This window comes from Corvus cornix, chromosome 18 (genome assembly GCF_000738735.6).
Source record: "Corvus cornix cornix isolate S_Up_H32 chromosome 18, ASM73873v5, whole genome shotgun sequence".
In the NCBI taxonomy this organism is placed as follows: domain Eukaryota; kingdom Metazoa; phylum Chordata; class Aves; order Passeriformes; family Corvidae; genus Corvus; species Corvus cornix.
The window spans coordinates 10,116,425-10,140,229 of record NC_046347.1 but is presented as its reverse complement, the minus strand read 5'-3'; the positions used below and the strand labels follow the sequence as shown (position 1 = coordinate 10,140,229).

The 23,805-nt window shown below is 45.9% G+C and overlaps 1 protein-coding gene across 2 annotated transcripts; it reads left to right on the top strand.

Annotated features, from left to right (window-relative positions):
- The first annotated feature begins 2,483 nt into the window (after positions 1-2,483).
- Positions 2,484-23,755, top strand: LOC104696026 (ATP-binding cassette sub-family A member 10-like). Of its 2 annotated transcripts, XM_019292317.3 has the most exons (38): positions 2,488-2,869; positions 3,272-3,482; positions 3,902-4,060; positions 4,288-4,388; positions 4,606-4,832; positions 5,168-5,306; positions 5,673-5,858; positions 7,361-7,508; positions 7,959-8,127; positions 8,651-8,709; positions 9,106-9,216; positions 9,305-9,480; positions 9,767-9,886; positions 10,222-10,360; positions 10,475-10,565; positions 10,843-10,982; positions 11,549-11,668; positions 11,815-12,010; positions 13,020-13,186; positions 13,888-14,015; positions 14,371-14,508; positions 15,014-15,127; positions 15,470-15,640; positions 15,976-16,086; positions 16,712-16,840; positions 17,801-17,869; positions 18,253-18,344; positions 18,807-18,927; positions 19,241-19,367; positions 19,790-19,881; positions 20,238-20,416; positions 20,978-21,053; positions 21,312-21,406; positions 21,867-21,986; positions 22,237-22,377; positions 22,630-22,709; positions 22,790-22,845; positions 23,404-23,755. In XM_019292317.3, exons 1-38 carry the CDS (start codon positions 2,768-2,770, stop codon positions 23,500-23,502), a joined length of 4,899 nt encoding a protein of 1,632 aa, XP_019147862.3. In that variant the 5' UTR covers positions 2,488-2,767; the 3' UTR covers positions 23,503-23,755. The 2 variants fall into 2 exon arrangements, with proteins under 2 accessions (XP_019147864.3, XP_019147862.3); XM_019292319.3 differs by lacking the exons at positions 20,238-20,416; positions 20,978-21,053; positions 21,312-21,406; ... (3 more) ...; positions 22,790-22,845; positions 23,404-23,755 and adding an exon at positions 20,120-20,230 and having other exon boundaries at positions 2,484-2,869.
- Positions 23,756-23,805: the final 50 nt, after the last annotated feature.

The following is a 23,805-nucleotide window of genomic DNA, read 5'->3' as shown; positions in this document are numbered from 1 at the left end:
TGCTGTGGGTGACTGAGGGGCAGCCACGCTCCACAGCCTGGGGCGAAACCAAACCCATCCCCTTTAGAAGTGCAGAGTTGGTCAGGAGAAGCTTATTTTAACGTTTCCAAGATGCTTTTTAGCTGGAAGAGCAGTTGCTATCCAGCAGGCAGCACTTCTCTGCTGCTCCTGCTCTGTGGCTGATGCCACAGGAACAGTTTGCCGCTGTTTGTCCCCCCGGCCCGTGCCGTGACATCGCTGTTGACTTCAGCCCCTCTTGCTGCCCTGAGGAACACAACAGAGTTTGCCAGAAAAAGGATTTTTGTGTGGTTTGTTGTGGGGCTTGTTCTTCTTCTCTTGGCCACGACTCAAGAATGTCCTGAGTTAACTTTTCAGACAATCCGCTCCAGCGCCTCAACAGCGATGTGCTCTGTTTGCTTTTTCTGACACAAATAAAGCCAGAGCTCTGCCAGGGAGGAAGGGGAAGGAAGCCAGGCAAAAGAGAAGCCATGGGGTGAGGAGTGTCTTTTGCAGAAGTGCCTGAGGGGAAAAAAACAACAAAGGAGAGCTGGGAGTCTCCGGGACATTCTGCCTGTCCATCCCAGAGGCTCAGCATCTCTGCTCCTCCAGGACAAGCTCTGGATTCCTCTCAAACCTTCCTGTTGAGATAAGGCTTAAGCATTCTTCCTAAGGATAAATAAAAAATATTATTTGGAAGGTATGAAAACACCCAGTGAATTATGGCACTGTTAATAACATTGGGTGAGGGTACAAATGTGTAGGTGGGGCACAGAGCATCTTTCTAATAGGTTAAGTTTGTGATTAAGCTTAGGGGTGTTTAAAGGTGAGAGAATCTTTTTAACCTTACTTTGAGATGAAATATCACACAAATGGAGCTCAATTTATGGCAGAGGTTTATTTCCAGTGTTTCTCAGCACTAAGAAGAAGCAGTAGGTTCAGCTCAATGTTTTAAGTAATCCAGGACATACAAGGAGCAGATTTCTTTCCCTACCTCCAATGCAGGCTAAAGTTTGAATTTAGAAGTTCTGTCTGTCTTATGCTCTTAAAAATTCCCCCTGAAGTATCACAGGAGCAAAGAAATCAGTTGTACTGCATTTCCCCCAGCTGCCCAAACTCTGCAGCAGTACGGCCAGGGTCAGTCAGCCCTGAGGGGTGACCACACGAGGGGCATGCGGGACGTCCGGGATGAGCTCCTGGTGTGCCAGCTCTCCATTCCAGCCAGGATCTCCTGGGGGTGTCAGCCTGTCGAGGTTACTCCATATCAGAACAAACTGGAAACCTGCTTTAGCTGTGACACAAACCCTGTGTCAGGGGGGAGATGTGCACAGGTGACACACAACATCCTAATCCTCACTTCTGGGGGCTGAAAAAGCGACCAAGAGATGGCAAGTTTAAATCCCCACTTTCCTCAGGGAAATCTAGATGTTATTACACAGGCTAAATTCAAATTTTTATATACCTGGGATTAGTGGGATCATCTGTAAGAAACAAAGCCTGTTTAGAGATGAAGGCAAACCAGGAGATTCCTGCACCTGAGCTGGCATCCCTGCCTCACCCTCCCAAAGTGCCAGGACAAGTGTTTCCAGCAGGCACCTTGGGCTGCCCTTTTGCCACAGCTGCTTTTCCAGCATCCCAGCGCCTGCTGTCTCCTCACACAGAGATTCAGCCCCTGAGGGCTGAGTAGAAATATTTGCAAGAAGATAAACTCTGTCTTGCCTGTCAGCACCATGAGGACTCGAGCCCCAGGGGAACAGGACAACATAAATCTTCCTTCCCTATGACAGGAAGGCTTGAAAGGATTAGGTCTGTAAAAGCTCTGATATTTCTACCCGAGAATCACTTAGAGAAGATCAGGATTTTGTTTAAAAGGAGATTTTAGCTACAGATGTGACAGCAGAGCAGTTTGGCCGTGTGAGCAGAGCTCTTTTGCATAGAGGTGCTTCATCCTTGTGCTCATTAAAGGTCCTCATGATTATTTTATGGACGGTTAATAAGCAGATATCTCATCTGCAGAAATCTGACAGGCAGCTTTATGCTCTACTTCTTTCAGTTCCCACCACCAGCATTAACCAGGCAAAATAATCTTTGTTTTGCTTTGACCATGTCATTTGGAGGATCTGCCCTGTCTTTTGGGGTAACACATCAGTGTGTGCTCGTGGCCATTTGGTTTTCTCTGATTTTTCGTGAATAACCCAGCAGTGCCGTCTCTCCCACGCACTTCCAAGAATTTGTTCTCTCATGGCTCTGAGTTTCCTTCAACAGATGCTGTTTTCCAAAAGAGTTCAGCTCACACCACAGCCAGGAGTTGCTCAACATTTCTTGGTGTTGAGCCTACAGCACATTAAAATTACAAGCAAAAGGATTTTAGGGATTTTAATTAACAAAATTGTTGTTGTTCCTTGTCTATGAAGCCCACCCAAGCCGATTAGGTCATGTAATGTGATACTCCCTTTTTTATTTCATCAGTAACTCCTCCCAAACTCCCCGTGCTGCAGCATGGAAGCCTGAAATTCTGATTTTTAGCAGCGTTTGCTGCTGAGCTGTGAGGGTTGGAGTGTGTTGAGGGTGAGGAGGTCTCTTGGACCCTGTGCTGCGGGGGTGGTTGTGCTCAGCACACAACATCTGAGTTTATTCTTGCTGTAAAAAGGGAGAGAAAGTGCCACTGCACATCTGCAAGGACTGTGCAACTAAAAGCAGTTGCTGCTGGTTGAGCTTTTTGCTGTATTTGAAAGAAATTTTCAAGAAGAAATTGTCTCTAGGTTCAAAGATGAAGACGCTCCAGAGAAGTGTAAGTGTATTCCAGCAAACTAAAATTCTCTTGTGGAAAAATGTCCTGGTCAAGTGGAGGATGAAGATGCAGAGCTTTCAGGTAAGAAAGAATTAAAAATTAAACCAAAATAGTAGCTAACTACTGAGAGTGCCCAATCCCTGCCTGCCCCTGAACACCAATTTCTTCGGGTAAAATCAGAACTTAAAGTACTTTTGAGAAGCCTTGCTGGTAATGAACACTTGGAGACTTGAATTTTTTTTTAACTGGTGATATTTATGTCTGGTTTGTGACAAATGAGGGCACAGATGGGCTCTTGGAGCAGGTGATGGGCACACTGCAAAGAGTCTCTTCATTAACATCCTGGAAACTGGTGTGACTGAGCTCCTCTTGGTTGTATTTTAATCCCACAAAGACTGAATTCCTCTTGTTTGTATTTTAACCCCACAAAGAACATATTTTTATACTGCCATGAAATTCTTCTCCCTGCTCTCCCTGGTGTAGGAGTGGATTCTGTCCCTGCTCTTCCTGCTCCTGGTGTTCATCGCGTCCTCGTTCATGGTGCTAGTCCCCTACCCCGAAGTGCCCTACAGTCACCTGGGGCACCTGGATGACCCTGCCTTCAATGCCACCGGGGTCACCATCATGTTCACCCCCGGTACTGCCACCACGAGGCACATCATGAATAAAGTGGCCTCCAGCTCTGTCATGACAGGTGGGTTTTCCTTTTTAAATATTGAATTTTGTCATTATTTAACCTATTGTGTGCATGCTGGGTTTTAGTTGCTCTCCAACACCTTTGATCAGGAGAGAAAATTCATCCTAAATCCTCCGTTTTCACAAATATTTCTTCTCCAGGATTTAAACTACCTGTGAGACCATGTGCCCTTCTGAACTGTAAAGCTCTGCCTTACCTAATATTCCCTAATTCTTTTAAAAGACCTTGGTTCACTCTTTGGAGGTGCATTTCTTCTCAACTGGTAAATTGTGAATTATTTGGAGCTGCCTCCCTGTCCGGTGAGAACTGGAAAAGGAGGAGTTGCAGGGCTAAGAAAGCAGAACATTCCCTCAGTGCTGCGGACACATTTCCAGACTCACAAAATCTCATGGCAGTATTTTCCTGATGCTCCACAGGTATAAAATTGGAGGAACTGGATGATGAGAGAGCCATGGAGAAAGCCTGGATTTCAAATGAGGAAACTATAGGGGTTGTATTTAAGGACAACTTCTCCTACCAACTCAGGTTTCCCACTAGCCACGTGGTTATTCCCAATGAAGTCTTTGGATACATAGGTAACGTGAAGTGAGAATTTCGGGGTGGTTGCCTGGAGTGGACAGGTGGGAATAATCCATGACTCTTAAGTGATGGAATAAAATGGGGGTTTGGGTGTTTTGGTTTGGGGTTATTTTTTGTCACCATTCATTTGGAGAGTTTCCCACAGTGCCAATGCGTTCTTGTCATCACGTTTAATAGCAAAACCTAATTACTTTTCACTCGTGTGATGCCCTTTGCCTTGCAGACAGCTGCTACGAGTTCTCACCGAAGTACTGCAACAGCCCCAAGTACTGGTACAAAGGCTTCCTGTCCCTGCAGTCCAGCATTGATGCTGCTATTATAGAGGTAAATCCAATTTAGGAACTGGTGGAGGCATCCTTTTATTTTAAATATGATACAGGAAAGGCAAACTGTACCATGGGGATAGCAAGGGGTTTGTCAGAAAATAAAGCTGCTTTAACAAGTCAATGCAAGGAGGATGAAGCAGAACATTCCTTATACAAATGGATCTCACAGCAGAAAATAAACAAAATGCTGATCTATTGACGTTGAATTCCTATAGATGGTGGCAAATCATTCTGTTTGGGAAGAAATGAAATCCATTGCTGGCGTCCGAATGAAGTCCCAGAGCATCCTCTTCTCCATCAGCCTGGACTACAGCTATTTCATGGTCGTTATCGTGATGTGCTTCTTTCCCTTCATGTATTTCTTATCGAGGAATGTTACACGAGAAAAGAAAAAGCTCAAAGTATTGATGAGGACCATGGGGCTGCAGGACATTGCATTTTGGTGAGTTCTTCTTTAACTGGAATGTGTTTCCCAAAAATCTGTCAGTTCCTGGGCACCTGAGCAGTCAGTTAATCAGTTAAATGCGTTCATAACTTTTCTCCAGTACTGGAAGGACAAAGCAGAGGGCTGAGCATGGCAGTAGTGTCCTCTTCTCCCTGGGGTATTTCCTCCTAAGCTGGATCAGCCGTCTGCTCTGAGGATGTGAAAGAGAAATTACTTCCATGGAAAAAAACTAATAACTAATAACTAAATGTAAAATGATTCTGACCTGCAGATGAAACTGTAACAAGGGCTGTTAATGAACCACAAGGGTGATGGCGCCTTTCTCTCCCCAGGCTCTCCTGGAGTTTGCTGTACTCTCTTTATGTGCTGATCTTCTCGTGCCTGCTGACGGCCCTCGTGCTGTGGGAGCCTTTCTACACCAGCAGCTTCCCTGCAGTCTCACTCCTGTTTTTCCTCTATGGCCTGGCGTGTGTAAGTCAGGCTTTAAAGCCAGATTTCCTCACCGCATGATTTATTACCATGCTGCTGAGCCTAAGCATTGCTCCAGAGCCTTTTGCACAGTTCTCAGGACGTTTGTGTGGCCACGCTGGCTGGAACAGCTGAGTGGCTTTTCTAGGCCAGCAGCAGAGATTTGATTTGCAGCCTGAAGGGCTGACAGGCCCTTGTTTGGATACAAAAGGCCCAGCTTGAAACTCAGCTCAACCCACTAAGGAGGGCTTTAGTGGATTTTATTATACAGACTCAGCTCACCAGAGATCTGGTGCCTGGCAAATGGAAGTGCTGCTCTTAAGGATATTTACTTCCTTCAGTGGTTGAAGGAAACTTCTGTTCTTACAGATCCACCTGGTTTTCATGCTCTGCTCCCTCTTAAGGACCTCCAAGCTTGTCAGCTCCGTGGGGTTCCTCATCATCTTTATCTTTGGATTCCTGAGCCTGGCGGTGCTGATAGAAGATGTCCCAGAGCCACTGAAGTGGTTTCTTGGTCTCATGTGTCCTTTTGCATTCAACACTGGCATTGCCAAGGTACGGGCAGCTGAACCTGACTTACCAAAATATGAATATCGATCTGATATCGACATCCAACTGAGACAGACAAAAACTCTCTAACAGTTTAGAGTTAGAAAGTGCATGTTTTATTTGGTGCCAGGCACTGCGTGGGATAGCTCCCTAAGATGCAGGGCCCGATACAAGCAAACACAAAGCTTTTTATGTACAAAAATTATGAATATCCAAAATACAAATGCATATTCATAACATTAACACCTCCCATTCTCCGCTTCGTATGGAAATGAGCTTCAGTGTCATTAAGCATGCATAGTGTGTGTCCTGAATTGAGTGGTGGTCTTGAATTGGGTCAGTGGTCTTAAAAAGATGAAGTATGCTCATCTTCCTCATTCTGACCTTTTTGCCTCTCTGAACTTTAACAATCCTAGTTACTTTAGTGACCGCTAAGTTACTAACATCTTAAAACCCATTTCAGGTCCAGCTCTCTTAACTATTTTAATTAACTCTAGCTGGGCCCAAATTCCTTCCTATTCTAACTAATTTCAACACAGCTAGCCTATAACTAAAATCTTTGTTTCTTCTAAATCTGTGTTTCAAACCTTCCCCTGATGGTAGAGAAAGGCACAGGAATTCCTACCCTCAGCTCAAGAATCCAGCTGTAAAACCTTCAGGCATTTTTCACTCATCTCCACAGCCTGTTTCAAAGCCCCCACGTGAGCTGAGCTCTTGCTGGGCAGCACTGAGGAGCTTCAACGCCCCCATCCCCTTCCCCTGCTTTGAAGTTAGATGAATGCAGAGACAAGCAGGGCCCCTGGCACAAAAAAATCTGCTGTTGTGCACTTCTGCAGCTTCCACATGACCCCGAGGAAGCCCCATCCCTGCACACAACAGCCCCATTATCCTCGGGAGCATCAGGGACAGCATCCTTGGCTGCCCAGCCACTCCCCTCCTCCTGGCAGCAGGGACTGTGCAAATCCAGCTCTGCATTCCTGCTGCTGCTGCCCTTCCTCCAGCCGCTGCCCTTCCTCCAGCCCCACGGATAAATTGCAGTCTCACGGTTTTCCATTAGTCATATCTCCATATCTCTTTCTAGCTCTGGTAATCTAATATTTGATTTCTTGATATATATATATAAAAAATCTGCCTGGGAGAGGAGATTTCTGCACCAGCAGAAGAAGAGACTGTTAATTCACCATATGGTTACATCAATCATTATGGAAATTAGAGCATTTTTGTCGTGACTCTGTCACATCAAAGGTGCCAATACCAGGTATCCTGAACTGACCTCTAAAACTATGATCTTTTCTTCTCTTTCTGGATTGTTCTGGAAAATTCTGGATGAAAGCATTAAGATCTCTGCATGGAGTAAATTTATTCCCCTTCCCCTTTAGAAGGAAAATAAGAACAGTTGGTCAGTACTGCAGATTATTTCTGGGTTAACAAACAGTTGCATCCATGGTTCGATGTCACGTGCATTTTTTTCCGGCCTGAAATTCATTCTTCTTTCTCCTTTATTTCAGATTTTCAATTTAGAGAAATATGGAATAGGTTTCTCCTTTTCCAACCTTATGGAGGAAGCATACTTTTTATTTTCAACATACGTATTGCTGGTGTTTGACTCAGTCTTGTACATGCTGTTGGCTCTGTATTTTGACAAAATTCTGCCAGGTAGGAATGATTTCTTTTTATTTACATGGATTGCATGGGATATATCAAGGAAATGATGGGCTGCTCCATTCTCTGAGTCAACTAAAACAAGGTTTGGACTAAAAGAAATGTATTATGTTGTGGAGTGACTTTTCTGTGACTGGCGCATGCTGGCAATTCACAGAATCAATGACAACAAATTATTCAACATTTTCTCTTTCTAATTATGCTGTTGTTGAACTATTTATGAGATTACAATGTCATAATGTAATACATAAAGTCTTGAATTCATTAGAGAAAGGCCTGAATCCAACCTTCTGGTCTCCTCTACCTCTGCTCCAAACACGGGGGCTTTTGACTGGAAAAAGCACCAATTTTGTACTTACTTGAATCTCCTAAATGTTTAGTCTAGGATGGTGTCTTGGCTGTGCCTTTGGTTAGTGACAGAACATCTTTTTGCTTTCCTGGCAGGCAAATATGGGATTCCAGACCCTCCTCTGTTCTGCCTGAAGGCTTCGTACTGGAAGAGCAGGAGAGGCTCCACCACGGACGTGCCCAGATCCACAGCGAACCCTGAGGAGCTCCTTGGGGATGATGTAGAACCTGTGCCCCCCGAATTCCTGGGGAAAGAGGCCATCAGGTTAAGAGAGAAGGAATTGCTGGTGCCCGGTAGCTCTGGTTTTGTGCTCCCACTGATCCCCGCTCCTTCCATCAGCTTGGGTTGGACTTTTCCAGGCAGTTTTCATGTTCATGAAGCTCTTGCAAAACACTGTTTCACAGAGAAAAATTAGAGATAAAAATGTTTCACTGAGAAAATCTAGCGATAAAAAGATAATTCAGACTGGTGACTAATGATGAAATATAGGTAAATTTAGATTAAAAAAATAGCAGGGTTTTTTTTCTGTAAACCTGTCCTCTGTTGCAATGGGCTGGGCCTTGTCTTTGCCAGTCTTGGTGCCCCATTTTTGGTGCCAGGTTGTGATGTTCACACCTGGGCGCAGGGCCTGTCAAACCTGTGAATCTCAGCATTGTTTTCCAGCACCTCCTGTTTGTTCCATGCCATTTCTGTCATTGTCACCTGAGGGCCATAGGAATGTAAAAGGGCATCAGGGAAGAGCATTTACAGAACTCCCCAGAGAATAACCTCCTTACCTTCCTTTTAGGCTCCACAATATTAAAAAAGCCTATAAAAAGAAGGACAAGAAGACAGAAGCTTTAAGAGGTAAGAAGGCTGTGGGATTGATTCCTGTTAAAGACAAGGAAACACCATTGTACAGTCAGTCAATGAAAAAAAGCACTTGCATTGCTTGAAAATTTATGTCAAATATTAATTGATGTGACTGATCACTGTTTTTTTCAGCTTTTACTGATTTCTGTTTTTAATAAGACTAAAGAGAAGAAATATTTCTATTTTTTAAAATTGTTTTATTTCTGTCTTTTCTGCTAAATACAGACCCACCCCATATGCCTTTAGTTAAAGATCTGCAGAGCTTTGCCCTGCTCAGTGCTGGTTATTACTACTTAATTCTTGTACTTCTTGACTTCTCTTGCTTTTGGCAGTGAGTGGGGGCAATTCAAGCCTCATTTCTTCCCAAAGTTGGTGTTACTTTTGTTCTAGGTTTGTCTTTAAACATTTATGAGGGTCAGATCACGGCCTTGCTGGGCCACAGTGGGGCTGGAAAGACAACGCTGCTGAACGTGCTCAGTGGGCTCAGCTTCCCTTCAGAAGGTAGGAGAAGGCTGGGATGGAGTGGCCTTGATCCAAAATCTGTAAAGACCAATTCATTCCCCCTCATCCCATTTATCCCGGTGAACAGGCTCTGCCACCATATACAACTACAGACTCTCCGAAATGGGAGACAGGGAGGAGATCAGAGGGATGATCGGGATTTGCCCGCAGTTCAACACACAGTTTGAGGTCTTGACAGTGAAAGAAAACCTGAAAACTTTTGCAGAAATCAAGGGCATCAAGTCCAAAGAGGTAGAGCGAGAGGTGAGTGTGTTCCCCACCATTCCATAGTGGCTCCTTTTGCACTGGGAAGCTCAAGGGATCCACCTGGATCTTCTGAAAATCGAAGCTCAAAGTCCTGTCCAACCTGGCCTTGGACACTTCCAGGGATCCAGGGGCAGCCACAGCTGCTCTGGGCACCCTGTGCCAGGGCCTGCCCACCCTCACAGGGAAGGATTTCCTCCTGATACCTGCTATAAATCTAAATCCACCCTAATAAAGGATGGGAGGACAATGGCTGCTGAGAATGGACATCCTTGTGCTGTTCTAGGTGCAAAACATTCTGGAACTGCTGGATATCAGCAACATTCAAGACACTCAAGCTGAGAAACTGAGTGGTGGGCAGAAGAGGAAGTTATCCATTGGAATAGCCATGCTTGGAAACCCCCAGGTAAAGCAGCAGGCATGGCTCTGTGATATTGGGAATATTCAGGTCTGACATGACTAAAACCCTGGGCATGTATTTGGGTCTAGGATTTCAGACTTCTTTAAAGTGCTCATAATTATTAAAATGAATACATTTCATATTTTCTTTTGTTGTTTCATTCATAACCCACCTTGCCAGTCACGTTTTGAAGCAGAGAGAGTTCCCTGACCTCTCCCAGCCCACAGAACAGCTGCCCTTGTCTAAAAGATGCCCTGGGTCTCTTGCCTTCAGAACACCAAACCCCAAAGATGTGCAGCTGCTCCAGCAATGAGGAATGTCTGATTCCATCCTTCCTGCAGGTTTTGCTCCTGGATGAGCCAACGGCTGGGCTGGATCCTCTCTCCAGGCACCAGGTGTGGAGCCTCCTGCGGGAGCAGCAGGCGGGGCGGGTGATCCTGTTCAGCACCCAGTTCATGGATGAGGCCGATATCCTGGCAGGTGAGCACGGGCTCTGTCTGGGGCATCCTGCAGGATAACCCTGGAGCACAAAGCCCCAAAAGATGGGAACAACTGCTCTGCACTATGAATTCCTTTGGATTTTCCTGCCTCTAGACCGCAAGGCTTTTATCTCGCACGGGAGGCTGAAGTGCGTTGGCTCTTCTCTGTTCCTGAAGAAAAAATGGGGGATTTGCTATCATTTAAGGTATCTCCTTCAGCCCCAACAATATCTGGCAGCATGCAAGTACAAGGGGACACCAGAATTAATGAAACCCTAGAGCAGATGTCATCAAAACAAGCAAATTAACTGCATTCAGATTCAGCTACATTAACTGGAACAGCAGTAAGGGTTAGGGTTAGTTAATCCAGAGTAGGGTATGAATGAAGACTGGTGGATTTTTCTTTTTATGCATCCATAAAATGGTGGCTGTTCTTTGTTTGGGTTGTTTTTATTCCACATCTGTCTTTTTCCCACACAACAGGATCCACGTCAGTGAGTCTTGTGGCTTAGAGAATGTGACATCCCTGGTGAAAAGGCACATCCCCAACGCCACGTTCTCAGGACACAGCCAGTATGAACTGAGATATAAACTGCCTTTAGAAAACGTGAATAAATTCCCAGGTAATGTATGTGAAAATAACTGAGAATTAACCATAGAGAAAAAAAATAACAACAAATGTGGGGAACAAGAAATGCAAAGGGAGGTTTTCTACAGAATCGCATCAGGACTGTCTCAGTCTGGGTTTTCCCCACAATTTTATCATACATTTAAGATCAAACTGTGCAACAAATGCTTTTCTACTGTTCGCAATGGCAAACCCAGCAGGCTAAACTGGGCTAGGTGTTACTGAGAGTTCAGTTCTCTTCCTGTTAAATGAAAAGACAGAGATAAGAGAAAACCTCACACAACCTGTGCTCCTCCATGCCCGCTCCTCACCCACCATGCCCATCACTTCAGCCTGACCATCCCACAGAGGATGAAAACCAGTCCAAAATGTTGGTGCTAAGCAGGGAAACATCTTCCATGAGGGGTGGCTGTGGCAGTTTTGTGTTCCTCCACACCTTTGTGTCCTGTTCCTTTATCCAGTTCCTTCTTCTGTTGCTTTCTCTGTCACTGGAGATGCTCCAGTCAGGTTGACTCATCTGAACATCTGTGTCCATGCCTTTATTTTGTCTCTGTCCTGCAGATCTGTTCAGTGGCCTCGACAGCTGCTCTGAGCAGGGAATTATAAACTATGGAGTCAGCATGACGACCCTGGAGGATGTGTTCCTAAGGCTGGAGGGAGAAGCCACAGCGATTCAAGAAGGTACAGTCGTGGCTTTGAATTTACAACCCACAGCCAAAGAGATCAGCTCCTCTGCAGTAACCTCCAAAGGCGGCTCTTAGCTTTTCATGAATCCCAGCCTAGAAGCTGGGCTTGGACATAAATTTGCACGTGGAAACTCTCTGCAGATGAGCACATCCCTGGGGAGGAGTGGGCAGAAGCAGGACCACAATGCCCCGACGAGGCAAGGCCGGGCTCCCTGCTGCTCTCGGACACCAGGAAGGCGTCGGTCCAGGGCCTGGCCCTCTGGAGGCAGCAGGTCTCTGCCATGGCACAGGTGCACTTCCTCAAGCTCAAGAGCTCTGTGAAGACCCTGCAGTCGATGTAAGTACCAAAGGGATTCTCTCCTGGAGGTCTGGAAGTGGACACAGTCACACCAGGGGGGACAATTTCCACACCCCGGTTTCAATGAGGTTGGATTAATTGATATGAGGTCTTGTCTAGGAATGATCTGAGAATGATCTGCACTCAGAGGAGGGGAAAGTTTTTTCCTTTCCAGTGCCAGTAACACAAAATCTCCCTTTTGTGCATTTTCATTTCTATGCTGAGTAATTCATGGAAGAGAATCCCATTTCCTTTCCAAAGAAAAGAATCATTTAGAAATACTTTTATATTAAATGGAGGGAGTTTTAAAATAAGTTATTGTGTACAGAGAGTACTTTCAGTCTTCCTCTGCATTTTTTTTTTTTTTAATTCTCTCATGTTGCCAGTGTTTGAACTCATTTGGCCCCACTGGTGTTCAGGCTGGAGTTCTCTGGTGAGGCACAAGGAACTAAAGGAATATGCTGATTTATGAGAAACTTGTATCTAAAGGAAGTCTGAAAGGCATTTCATGCCCTAAAAAGTTGAGCACTCCAAATCTGAGGTCATTTTGCTACATTTTGAATTATTTGGTGAATGATCAAGGTTTGAGACTTCTGGAAATAAAATTCTCTCATCATTGGTGACAGGACCTGGGGGAATGGCTGGACTTATGTCAGGGGAGAGTTAAGTTGGATCTCAGGGAAAGGTTCTTCCCCCAGAGGGTGCTGGGCACTGCCCAGGCTCCCCAGGGAATGGGCACGGCCCCGAGGCTGCCAGAGCTCCAGGAGCGTTTGGACACCGCTGCCAGGGATGCCCAGGGTGGGGTTGTTGTGGTGTCAGGGCCAGGAGTTGGATCCATGCTCATTGTGAGTCCCATCCAAGTCAGGATATTCCATGATCCTATGAAAATTGCCTGAAGTCTTTAACAGAGCATTGGGTAACCTGAATACACAACACACAAATGCATTCTGAACGCATTTCTGCTGAATATCTCTTCTCAGACTGTTTATTCATCTCTTTCTTAATGCAGTTTGCTGCTCTATGGGGTTTTTCTGCTTCCTCTGGTGTTGCAACTGTGCATGATGGCTGGCTTGCTGAGTGTGAGTGCCTGGCAGCTCTCTCCTGCACAGTACTTCTTGCCCCTGGGGAGGAGATCCTACCTGGAGCCCACCACCCTGCTGGTCTACAACCACACAGGTGAGGACAATGAGCCTTCCCTCATCCTTCCCAGTTCTGGGCTTCTCGCTGCTCCAAAGGAAAATACAGGACAGAGCAGACGGTTGTAGATGTAGAGGATCCAAGGGGGGATGGGGGTTTTAATGAGGGAAGAGAGGAACCACAGCCTACTGTGGCTTCAGCAGCTGGTGAGATCCTGACGAGAGATGTGAAAAAGGATATCAGAGCAGGTGAGGTAAGATGGAGACGTGGTTCTCTCCCTGCCACAAATCCAGGTCTCTATCCAAACAATTTCAGAGTGTAGGATTTTCAAAGCACGCACCACACTCCAGGCTCACTAACGCTGAGTCAAATTAATGGGCTGCTTTCAGAGTTTCACCTTCAACATTCCCATGAATGGATGCTATTTCATGCTATTTGGCCAGAGAATGACATTGATATCTTCATCAGACAGTCCCAAAAGAAAATTCATTTTGTAGCACCTCAGAAAAGGCTGGGGGGAAAAAAAAGACAGTGCAACAATTCAGACTGAAACTCATTAGCTCCCAAAAATTAACGTGCAATGATCCACCACACATGTGCTGGCTGATGCCCACAGTTATTAGATTTCCTTTCGTTTTGTTTGGTGGCCATGGATTTAAAAATAAAAATAAAAATCAAGCCATCAAAGACTCTTTTGTTTTCCAGTGATATAATTCCTCTGCTTTTGGCCCTCACACCAGGCACAGGCATTGATGACTTCATCCATGTGCTCCAGAGCCAGGATCTTACAGTGGAAATAGCAAAGGAGGAAAATATCACAGAGGAACTACAACACAACGGGGCTATAGAAGTCTCCCGTGAAGGTCAGGTGAGGATTTTTCTTCTCTCCCTCCAGTTTCCTCACAACAATTGAACAATCAAGCAAGGTGCCTCCATCAGCTCTCCCTGTGGGATGGGCCTGTTGACTTTTTGTGTCACAGGTACAAAAATTAGGAAGTGTCTTGAGCAGTAAAGTCCATGCTTGAGAGGAGACCTTCCACCTCAAAATGTACATTTTTAGCACAGCAATACAGACTTCCAACACCTCATAATTTGTTTTTTAGCCAACAAGGCATAAGCAAAGCTATTTCAGGCCTGGATTTTCCTGGTGTGCTCCTTTTCTACTGCTTCCCTGCAGATGAGGAAAGCCAGGAGTTCTCACCTTGTTTTCCTGCTCTTTGAAGAGCTACAGGTTCACCGTGCTGTGCCACTTGGAGGCCATCAACTGCTTCCCAGTGCTGGTAAACATCATCAGCAACACCCTGCTGAGAACCCTCAACTCCACCCAGCACATCCAGATCTGGAGCCACCCATTCTTCTCTGTAAGTGAAGCCAGAAGGTGTCAAAAAACAGTTTAAGGTCTCACTAATTCATCAGATTTTAACAGGAAGCCTTGTAGGGCTGTCTGAACATGTAAATCCACCTTCCTCCATGGTGCCTCTGGAAAAATCACATCTGCCTTCAGGAAAACCAGATCTGATTTTTCCCATGTGGGTCTCAAGGGCTGCTGGATGGAGAGGGTGGATGGGAGGGTTTTCTCCAGGAGGTTCCTTATTCTCTCCAGCACATTATTCAAGCTTTGGCCCATCAGTTGATGGAAGAGAGAGCTTCTCACAAGTCTGGGATAGAGAAGTGGGACCTGCAGCACCCATCTCTCCTCACCAGCAAGCACTTTTCAGGGCTCTGGTTCAGGAAAACCTTCCAAAATGTGGTTTCAAACCCCTCTGACTGTTCATACTGCCCTGTAATCCAAGAGAAATGCAGTAAGATCAATGGTAAGATGAGTGGTAGGCATTTTCCGCAGATGCTTTGTTCTTGTGTTTTCAGCTGTTCAGTCCACGATACTGGGATTATTTTATGTTCGTTTACTTCATTTACATGCTGCTGTTGTTCCCTGGTTTTCCTCCTCACTTTGCAATGGGCTACACACAGGATTGTAAGGTAAATTCCTTGAAACGGAGCAGGTTTGGGGTGGGCAGAAGGGATTACAGCTGCATTGCCAGAAGGATGTTTGAGTACAGCATCAGGGAATAGTTTAGGCTAGAAAACACCTCTGAGGTAATTGAGTCCAGCCCTATGATTGGCAGCTTGGGGTGTTTTGATCCATGAGAAGTTTTGCAGCCAGCACAAAATATTAAAAGACAAAACGAGGTCGAATCTTAGCCCAGAATCACAGTGGTGACAGATTTTATTCTGTTTTCATTCCCTGGGGCCATTGCCACGGGTGCAGTTGGCCACACAGGCACCGACAATAAACTACCCTTTCAAATTGTGCCTTCCCAGACGGGAGCTCGTGCCCAGCTGCGCATCTCGGGGCTCTTTCCCTCGGCCTACTGGTGTGGTCAGGCACTGGTGGACATCCCACTCTGCTGGATCCTGCTCTTCTCTATGTTTGGGCTCCAGTTTGCCATGAGCAACAAGATTTCTGGCAGCGCCAGCACCTTCTTCTTGCTGGTACGTCCCATTCTGGTGCCTGTTGGTCTGCTTGGGAGGGATTGAGGGAAAATATTTTTGGGAGGGGGTAGCTGAGACACTGTGGGTGCGTATGGTTCTGGAACACTTTGACCTTCTTGTTTCACCTCCTACCTTTTGGGTTTCTCCAGCTGGAAATAAAAGGAATGAATCTTGCCTTAATACATCCTTTACACCTCAGAGTAAAGGATTGTGGTAATTTCTAAATGCCCTGATCTTACTGTGGGATCATTTCCACTGATCCCCATTGCTATAGATGGGTTTCTGGTGGTTTACATCACTCCATTTTCTCCAACAAAAGCCTTTTTGCCCTGTAGGTCATGGGGACGTTGGGTTATGGAATTTCCCTCGTTCTCTTAATCTACGTGATCTCCTTCAACTCTCGCAAAGGATGGAGCTGTGATCTTTGGTCTTTTATCCTGATAGTGGTGAGCACATGGTTGGATACTGCACTGCAGGGTTTGCAGACATTTTGAGATCTTAAGGATGAGCTAGGTGTCAAAACACCAGGTAGAGATATGGAACATAAATCTGGGTGTGTTTCATAGCAGCCAATTCTGTATTAAATTTGTGTCACTGTGTTCTGTTCCCGGAATCCTGCTGTGACACGGGGAAATACCTGGATCTAACCTGAACTGGTGCAGGAATGGAGGCAAAATTTATCACTCTGCTGAACACCCCACATCCAAGAGATGTAAAGTGTTGAGACAGGAGCCATCAGGCTAGCACTGATCATCCAAGCCCAACCTGGAAGGAGATGGATGATTTGGCATGGATTGGGATGGGAACGAACAGAATGGGATCCCATGTTTGATTTTTCTGCCTGAAGCAGCCCTGTCCCTGGGAAGAAGTCTCTCCAGCTGGCCCAAAGCAGCAGCCAACCCTCAGGCAGAGACAGCTGAAGATCTCCTGAGCCCTCTCTGCCTCTCATCTTTCTCATTTTTTGTCAATTTTTATAAATTCAACAGGGAATTGCAGAGCTAGACACACAATTTTAAAGAGCAGTGAGTAACCCTTCCCATCAGCTGAGTTACCCTCTTGTTTTATTTCCAGGTGTGCTTTATTTCTCTTTTCATCAGCAGAATCCTGGATCTCGTGGGCAGCGCCAGCACCTCCCTCTATGTTTTGTCCCTCTTGGTTCCCGTGTACCCCCTGATGGGTTTTGTGATCGATGGCCAGCAGGTGAGTGGTGGTTCTGGGCAAGGAGAGGCCAAAGCACAACCCTGGGTCCTTGTGACCAAAGTCTGGTGGTAACTGCGCGCTGCAGTCTGGGAAGGCTCATCCTGGGTGGGATATTCCAGAGTGCATTGTTAGTGACTGTTTCAGCTCAGATCTCATTTTTCCAGCTATTCATTAGGGCTGGGGGCTCCTTCTTGTGCAGCTGTGACTGCAGGTTGGGTAAAAACTCCTAATTCTTTCCATGCAGAGTCATAGAATGGAATCACAGAATGGTTTGGTTAGGAAGGGACCTTAAAGCTCATCTCGTTCCACCCCCCGCCATGTGAGGGGACACTTTCCACTAGACCAGGTTGCTCCAAGCCACATCCAAGCTGGCCTTGGACAATGCCAAGAATGGAGCAGCCACAAAGTCCATCAACGTGGCCTGACCAATCCTAAGATAAAATCTGAAGCCATGAATCTGACTTTGCATAGAACAAACCTGAGTGAGAATTAAGAACACTCACAAGGGGCTTTACTCTGTGTCAGCTGAGGGGAGTGGTGGAAAGTCAGCTGAGAATTTAACAAACCCCCCATTGTGGTGCAACAAACACTGTTGATAAATGATAAATTACTGAGGGGTAAAGTCCAAGGACAAGAGACTCTTCCTCTGTCCTGTCCCACTCACCCCCACCTCTTCTCCAAAGCAGAGGACCAGGGGACCCAAAGCAGAGGAGGCCAGATGTTTCCTGGGATAGGACATCTGGAAGGAGAGTCTGGTCCATGTACTGAGAGCTGTGACCTGTTCTGGTGCAGGACCAAGGTTCCCAAAGTCAAGCATCTGCACTTGTTCATCTCTATGTGAATGTTTGGGGTGAATCAGAAGTTTTGCAAATTTTCAAAGCATTTTTGAACATTACTTCATTAACCAGAATGATACTAAGGAATTACAGCTCTTCATTGTGAATTTTTTTATTCTTACAGATTTTCTTGGAGGACACTGAGACATCTCGTACAGCTCCAGACAGTGATGTGCTGTTTGCTGTCTTTGCAGTAAGAAAACATTTAACACTGCTTTTATTTAGGAATGTGGATCTCCTAAACCCCCTCCTCAGGTATGAGGAAGCAGGAGGAGGATCTGGGTGGGTCTGGATGACATTTTAGCCCCTCTGCTAAAATAATTTCACGCCTTTGAAATGGGCAAGGGAAAATGAAATAAGCCCAGATCACTTCATGCTGCCCTGTTATTTTATGAATTGGGGTTTTCCTGCCCTTGGAGTTTTCTGCAGTGCTGATTACCCTGAGTTTTGGTGTTAGTGGCCTCCATTTTCCCATATTCCGTTTCCCCCATGTATTTTATAGCACTGCTACCACCTCAGTGCCAGCTGTGGTGGGAGGGAAGGCAAGGCTGCTAATGTGGCACCTCTGTTTTTCAGCCTTACATCCATTCTGTGGCTTTCATTCTTCTTCTTCGCTTTTTGGAGTTAAGATATGGAAAAGCAGTGCTGAGACAGGACCCAATATTTAGGTTTGTATCAACACACATGCACATGTGAGATCTAAACTCCTACCCCACTGCTTCTCCTTGAAAACATCATTGCAATTGTGCCCGTTTTTAATTTTTTTTTTTTATTATGGTGATTTCTGAATGACTTAAATAGCCCCTTAAATACGACAGTGGTGTAATAATATAAAACAGCTTTCAAGTTTGTTAGTGCCTCCACAGGATGTTGCCTATGTTGTGGGATGTACCAGCTTCTTTTTGGTACAAAGAAGAAAGATTATAAATACTCTTTATTATTGTCATTGCTATTATCAGTAATAATAGTAGTAGTAGTATAAAATCAGAAAGAATTATTGTAATATGAATAGCAATAGTTATAGTATAAATTCAATCATGGAGAAATTCACTCTTGGTCTGCCCAAAATGCACTGATAGAGAACAAAGGTAAAAGAACAAAATCCTAAGCCAAATCTGGTGGGTTTTTAGGATTTCCCCAAGAAAAGAAAGCAGCCAGCAGCACCCCAAGGAGCTCGAGGACGAAGATGAAGATGTTAGAGCTGAAAGGGAAGCAGTGAGAAATGCCATGGTGGCTCCGAGTCAGGAGGAGGTACCCCTGAGTGTTGTCCTTCTTGTTTTGTTTGATTTTGTACCTGGTAAAACACAAACCAGTGCAGGCCGATGCTCTGGCTGTGCTGTTCTCACTGGGAAAATCAAACTCCCAAAAGTGTGGGTTGATCAGGAGAAGAAAGCTCTTGAGAGGAACCTGGACAATAAAGTGTCCTGTTGCACCTCATATTCCTGGTGAACTATAAAACAAAGATCTTGAGAAGGTTTTCTGCCTTTTAAATGGAAAATGTAACTGAAGGATTAATGCTGTCTAAGATAATAAATTCGCCTTGTTTCTTCCCCCTCGCATTCAGAAATCAGTCATTATAGTCAGCAATCTGTGCAAGGAATATAAAGTAAAGAAAGCTGGCTCATTTTTGAAGAAGAAGAAGAAGAAGAAGAAAACAGCCACCAAAAACCTTTCCTTCTGTGTAAAAAAAGGTGAGAACTGGGACTGTCTCCTTGAACCCCAATCTAATTCCCCGCAGATCCTCAGTTACCTGAGCAAGGACAGAGAGGTCAAATCTATTTGTTCTATTTGTTGTTAAAGCACCTTCAGCCTGAGGTTGATATGTTAATGAACAACTTGGTGTGGGTGCATTTTATTAATTACCTGTGGCTGTCCATATCTAAAATAATGCAGATCCTGGGGAGAGGGGATTGCTTTAGCAGCAGCTCCTGGGAGCAATTCACACACCAGTTTGAGTTGAAATCTCATGGGCTCTCTCAGCATGTACTTTATTTGGTTTATATGATTTTTGATATTTGCATGCTGTCTTTTCTATTTTTTCTTTTGTGGGACTGTGCATGGTATATTTCTTGAATGGAGAATAGTCCTAAGAAATTACACGTATTGATTGCAGGAGAAGTGTTAGGACTTCTGGGGCCCAACGGAGCTGGGAAAAGCACAGCTATCAAAATGATCACTGGAGAGACAGCCCTGACTGCTGGGCAGGTAGGAGATATCTGGAGGAAAGGGGATGGATCCATGAAAAAAATCCAAACCTTGCACCTAGGCTAAGCTATCATTTTTGTCAAGGCTACAATTTTTGTCAAAGCATTATTAGTGATCAAGGTTTTAATCGAGTTCATCGTGCTATTAAATTAAATAATGTATTGATAAAATTACTGTGAGCTACTTCTGATTTTGATAAGCTGTTGGATCTGCCCTGATTGACATGTTTCTATTTAAGAACAGTGTGAAATCCCTCCACGTGGGTTTCCTCACCTTAACCCCACTGCATCCCATAATCCTCCCCTGAACCACCCCTTGCACTGTGTGAGAGGACAATGCCCAGCCTCGTTGTGCAGGTGCTGATGAAGAGAGGAGACGGAGGAGGCTCCCAGCTCCAGGAGCAGGCCCCTGCATTCCTGGGATACTGCCCCCAGGAGGACCCCCTCTGGCCAGACCTCACCCCGCAGCAGCACCTGAGGGTCTACACGGCCGTGAAGGGGCTGTGCAAGGAGGACACGGCTGCTGCTGTGGACAGGTACAGATGGAGGGTTGGGATGGTCAATGTTCCACCCCCTGGTCATGGGGAGGAAACCAGAGAGTCAAAATTCCCAGAGGAAACCTTGAAAGAAACTCAGGAAACTCAGCTGCAAAAATGCTTAACCCACTCACTGTGCAGTGAGTGGGTTAAGAAAACCTCCAATTTTCCTAAGTGCATTTGGTGGGGATAAATTCAGCACTAATGCCCTTTTAAGAATGTTATCTTTGGGCAGCTTTTCTGAAATCTCTGATGTTGGAGTTTGGCACCACAAGAAAGGGTGCTGCAGTGTTGCCTGCTCAGCTGACACTGGCAAGGGATTTGTAGTGCTGTTGACACTGATGATGGATTTAGAAAAGCGCTTGTGGCTTACTCAGTACACTTTGCTTCAAACAGTCACTTGCATTTTAATAACACAATAAATATTTAATGAAAACAAGCAGGAGTCAAGAGCAAGGGAAGAAAAGTTCTTTTTTTTTTGTCATTTTGGGAACCCTTGATGAGAGTATTGATTTAGAATAACAAAAATGTTCTTTTTTCACTTGTTCCCTTTCCCTCCAGAATTGTGAATGCTCTGCAGCTTCAAGATTACTTAAACAAAAAAGTCAGAAAATTACCTGCTGGGATAACCAGGAAGGTGTGTTTTGGGTTACCTATAATGAGCACTGCAATGCTCAAGCACTAATTAAAGCTCTCATTCCTGAGTGGAGCAACCAGCTTGTGCCCTGAGCTCCCCGGGAGAGCACCGTGTTGGGTGGGGTGATGGAAATGAGCCTTTCCCACCTTTCCCATAAATCAGAGCTCCCAGAAATGAGGAGGCACCATGCACAGCTCTGTGTGGACATGGTGCCAGGGTGTGTGGGAGGTTTGGCTGAGCCCCTTTTCTGTGTCACAGCTGTGTGTGGCGCTGTCCGTGCTGGGCAACCCCACCGTGCTGCTCCTGGATGAGCCCTCCACCGGCATGGATCCCAACGGGCAGCGCCGTGTCTGGTGAGCAGGAACCCAGGCACTGGGCCGCCACGGTGGGAAAGGGGTGGGAAGCCAAAAGTTGATGTTAAAATGACATAAAAAGGGTTTTACCCCATCCATGGATGGTGCTGTCCCTCACGTGCCAATGGTTCTATTGGCAAATAATTTCTTGTCTCTCTCCAGCTCAAGAATGAGCAAGGAGAGAAAAAACCCATTTTGCCTTCATCCTTTCTGCAAGCTTTAGGACAGTCCTAAATGGGATTTGGAAGATTTCATAAAGAGACTCGAGTCAAAAGTATTTTTTGTCATTATTTCAAGGCATTACCATGTGCTCATTGATCTAAAGTTGCTGCATGTGGAAATTTTATTCTTACTTTAGGGGCGAGGCATTTGGATGGACAAAGGCATAGGAACAATGTCTGATATTTCTAGGGAGTGCTAGATTTTAATTTTTTTCTTTTCTTTTCACTCCGGTCCTCAGGAAAACGATTCGGGATGCCCTGAAAACCAAGGAGTCGGGAGCCGTCCTGACCACGCACTACATGGAGGAGGCAGAGGCCGTGTGTGACCGCGTGGCCATCCTGGTGGCCGGGCAGCTCCGGTGGGTGACAGCACCTGGCTGAGCTGGAAATCACAGAATCACAGAATGAACTAGCTTGGAAAAGACCTTTGAGATCGTCAAGTCCAACCTAGGACCTAACCTAAGGCCTCCTCATCAACTAAACCATGGCCGAGCTTCTCCTCCAGCCTCACCTGCTTTTATGAAGTGCTCCCAAGGTTCCCTTCTTGGGAAGGAGCAGGTGGTGAGGAGACAATTATTTCAGTCATCTCTGTTCCTCCCTGCCCTGCAGGTGCATTGGCTCAATCCAGTACCTGAAGAACAAGTTTGGCAAAGGGTATCTCCTGGAAATCAAGGTCAAGGATCCAGAGAGCTCCGATGTCCTGCATGCTGAGATTTTGAAGATTTTCCCTGGTGCAGCCCGTCAGGAGAGGTAACTGTAAAATATGGGATGAGGAGTGGTTTCAACACTGCCTCGTCCCTAAAAAGATGCCTGGTGTGAGGGCCAGACACAGGATCTCAGCTGGAGAGGGATAAATAGCTCCCTGTAAAGGATCTGATTTCATAACGTCACCACGTCCAGCCCTCCTGTGATCCTGGCAACAAGACATACATAAATCCATAAAGGTTTGATCCCAGAACCTCAATACAGAGCAAGAATCACCTTTTCTTCTATTTCTTCAAGGTTCCCCTCTTTGCTTGTCTACAAGGTCCCAATGAAAGATGCACTGCCCCTGTCCCAGTCCTTCTCCAAGCTGGAGGAAGGTAAGAGCAAAACCAGGTGACTTTTTAAAAAGGCAGAACAGCGACTGCTCCTTTTCAACCCTCTTCCCCTTCCTCCACAGCCAAACGAAGCTGCAGCCTCGAGGAGTACAGCTTCTCCTTGAATACTCTGACTCAGGCAGGTGATTTTTATTTGTGCTGTACAGGCAGGAGCAGGGACAAAAGCTGCAGCCAGACCTGGGCTGGTGCAGTGGCAAAAGGCAGCTCCACCAAAAAACTGCCTGAGGGTGGTGGGTGAGGGGTTCTCTGCTGGTAAAATGGTGAAAAATGGCTTGGGTTTTTTACTGCTGGGACTTTGCGTGATGGGAACAATTCTGGATCCATCTCAGACCCCACTTGGCCGAGGCAGGCACACAGCACACCCAGGGATGGGTGCTGCCCGTGCCCAGCCCCTCTGGGTGCCCTGGAAACAGCAGGTTATTTATTGCTGCTTGTACAAGGCTGGTGGCAAAGATGAGGAATGTTTAAGTCAATCCATTGGTGGGGAAAACCTGTACAGATACACCTGTGGGCAGGTGGTGCCCGTGTGGTTACTCCAGAGAGCACAGGAGGCTCAGCTGCTGCTCCCCTGCTCCCCCACAAAGCCACCCCACACCTCTCAAGGGGCTGCAGAGCTGCGCCTCCTGCAAAGGAGCAGCACAGAAAAATAACCCAAGTGTTATCTTGCCCATTTCAGGTGTTTCTGGAGCTCTCCCGAGAGCAGGAAAAGGATAATTTTGATCTGACTTTGGATGGGACTTTTGACTGGAAACAGCTGCAGCAGGAGGACTGTTAAATGCTCATTTATGCATTGCTCAGCATTAACCAAACTGCACATATTTCCTGCCGCTCTCAGTGTACCACGGAGAGGGGAACAGGCTCCTCTCTGATGCAGAAGGTGTCCCACCTGCGCTCTGCAGGGGTCTCAGCTCTGCTCCAGGTTGCACTTCCAAAGGCTGGTTGATAAAATAGTGCCTGCTCTGGTGAGAGCTCTTGTCAAGCCAGGCAGGATGCAGCAGCAGGACTGAAAGCTTTGCAGAAAGAAGGGTCCTAACTGACTGTACTAGTTTGAAAACAAACCAGTGGGAGGCGCTAAGTC

Bases quoted from the DNA above. Each gene is read 5' to 3' on its own strand.
- LOC104696026 (XM_019292317.3), top strand. From the start codon at position 2,768: ATGAAGACGCTCCAGAGAAGTGTAAGTGTATTCCAGCAAACTAAAATT. The intron at 9,217-9,304 runs GTAGGAGAAGGC...CCCGGTGAACAG, and splicing joins GCTCAGCTTCCCTTCAGAAG to GCTCTGCCACCATATACAAC. The intron at 18,928-19,240 runs GTACCCCTGAGT...CCTCGCATTCAG, and splicing joins TGGCTCCGAGTCAGGAGGAG to AAATCAGTCATTATAGTCAG.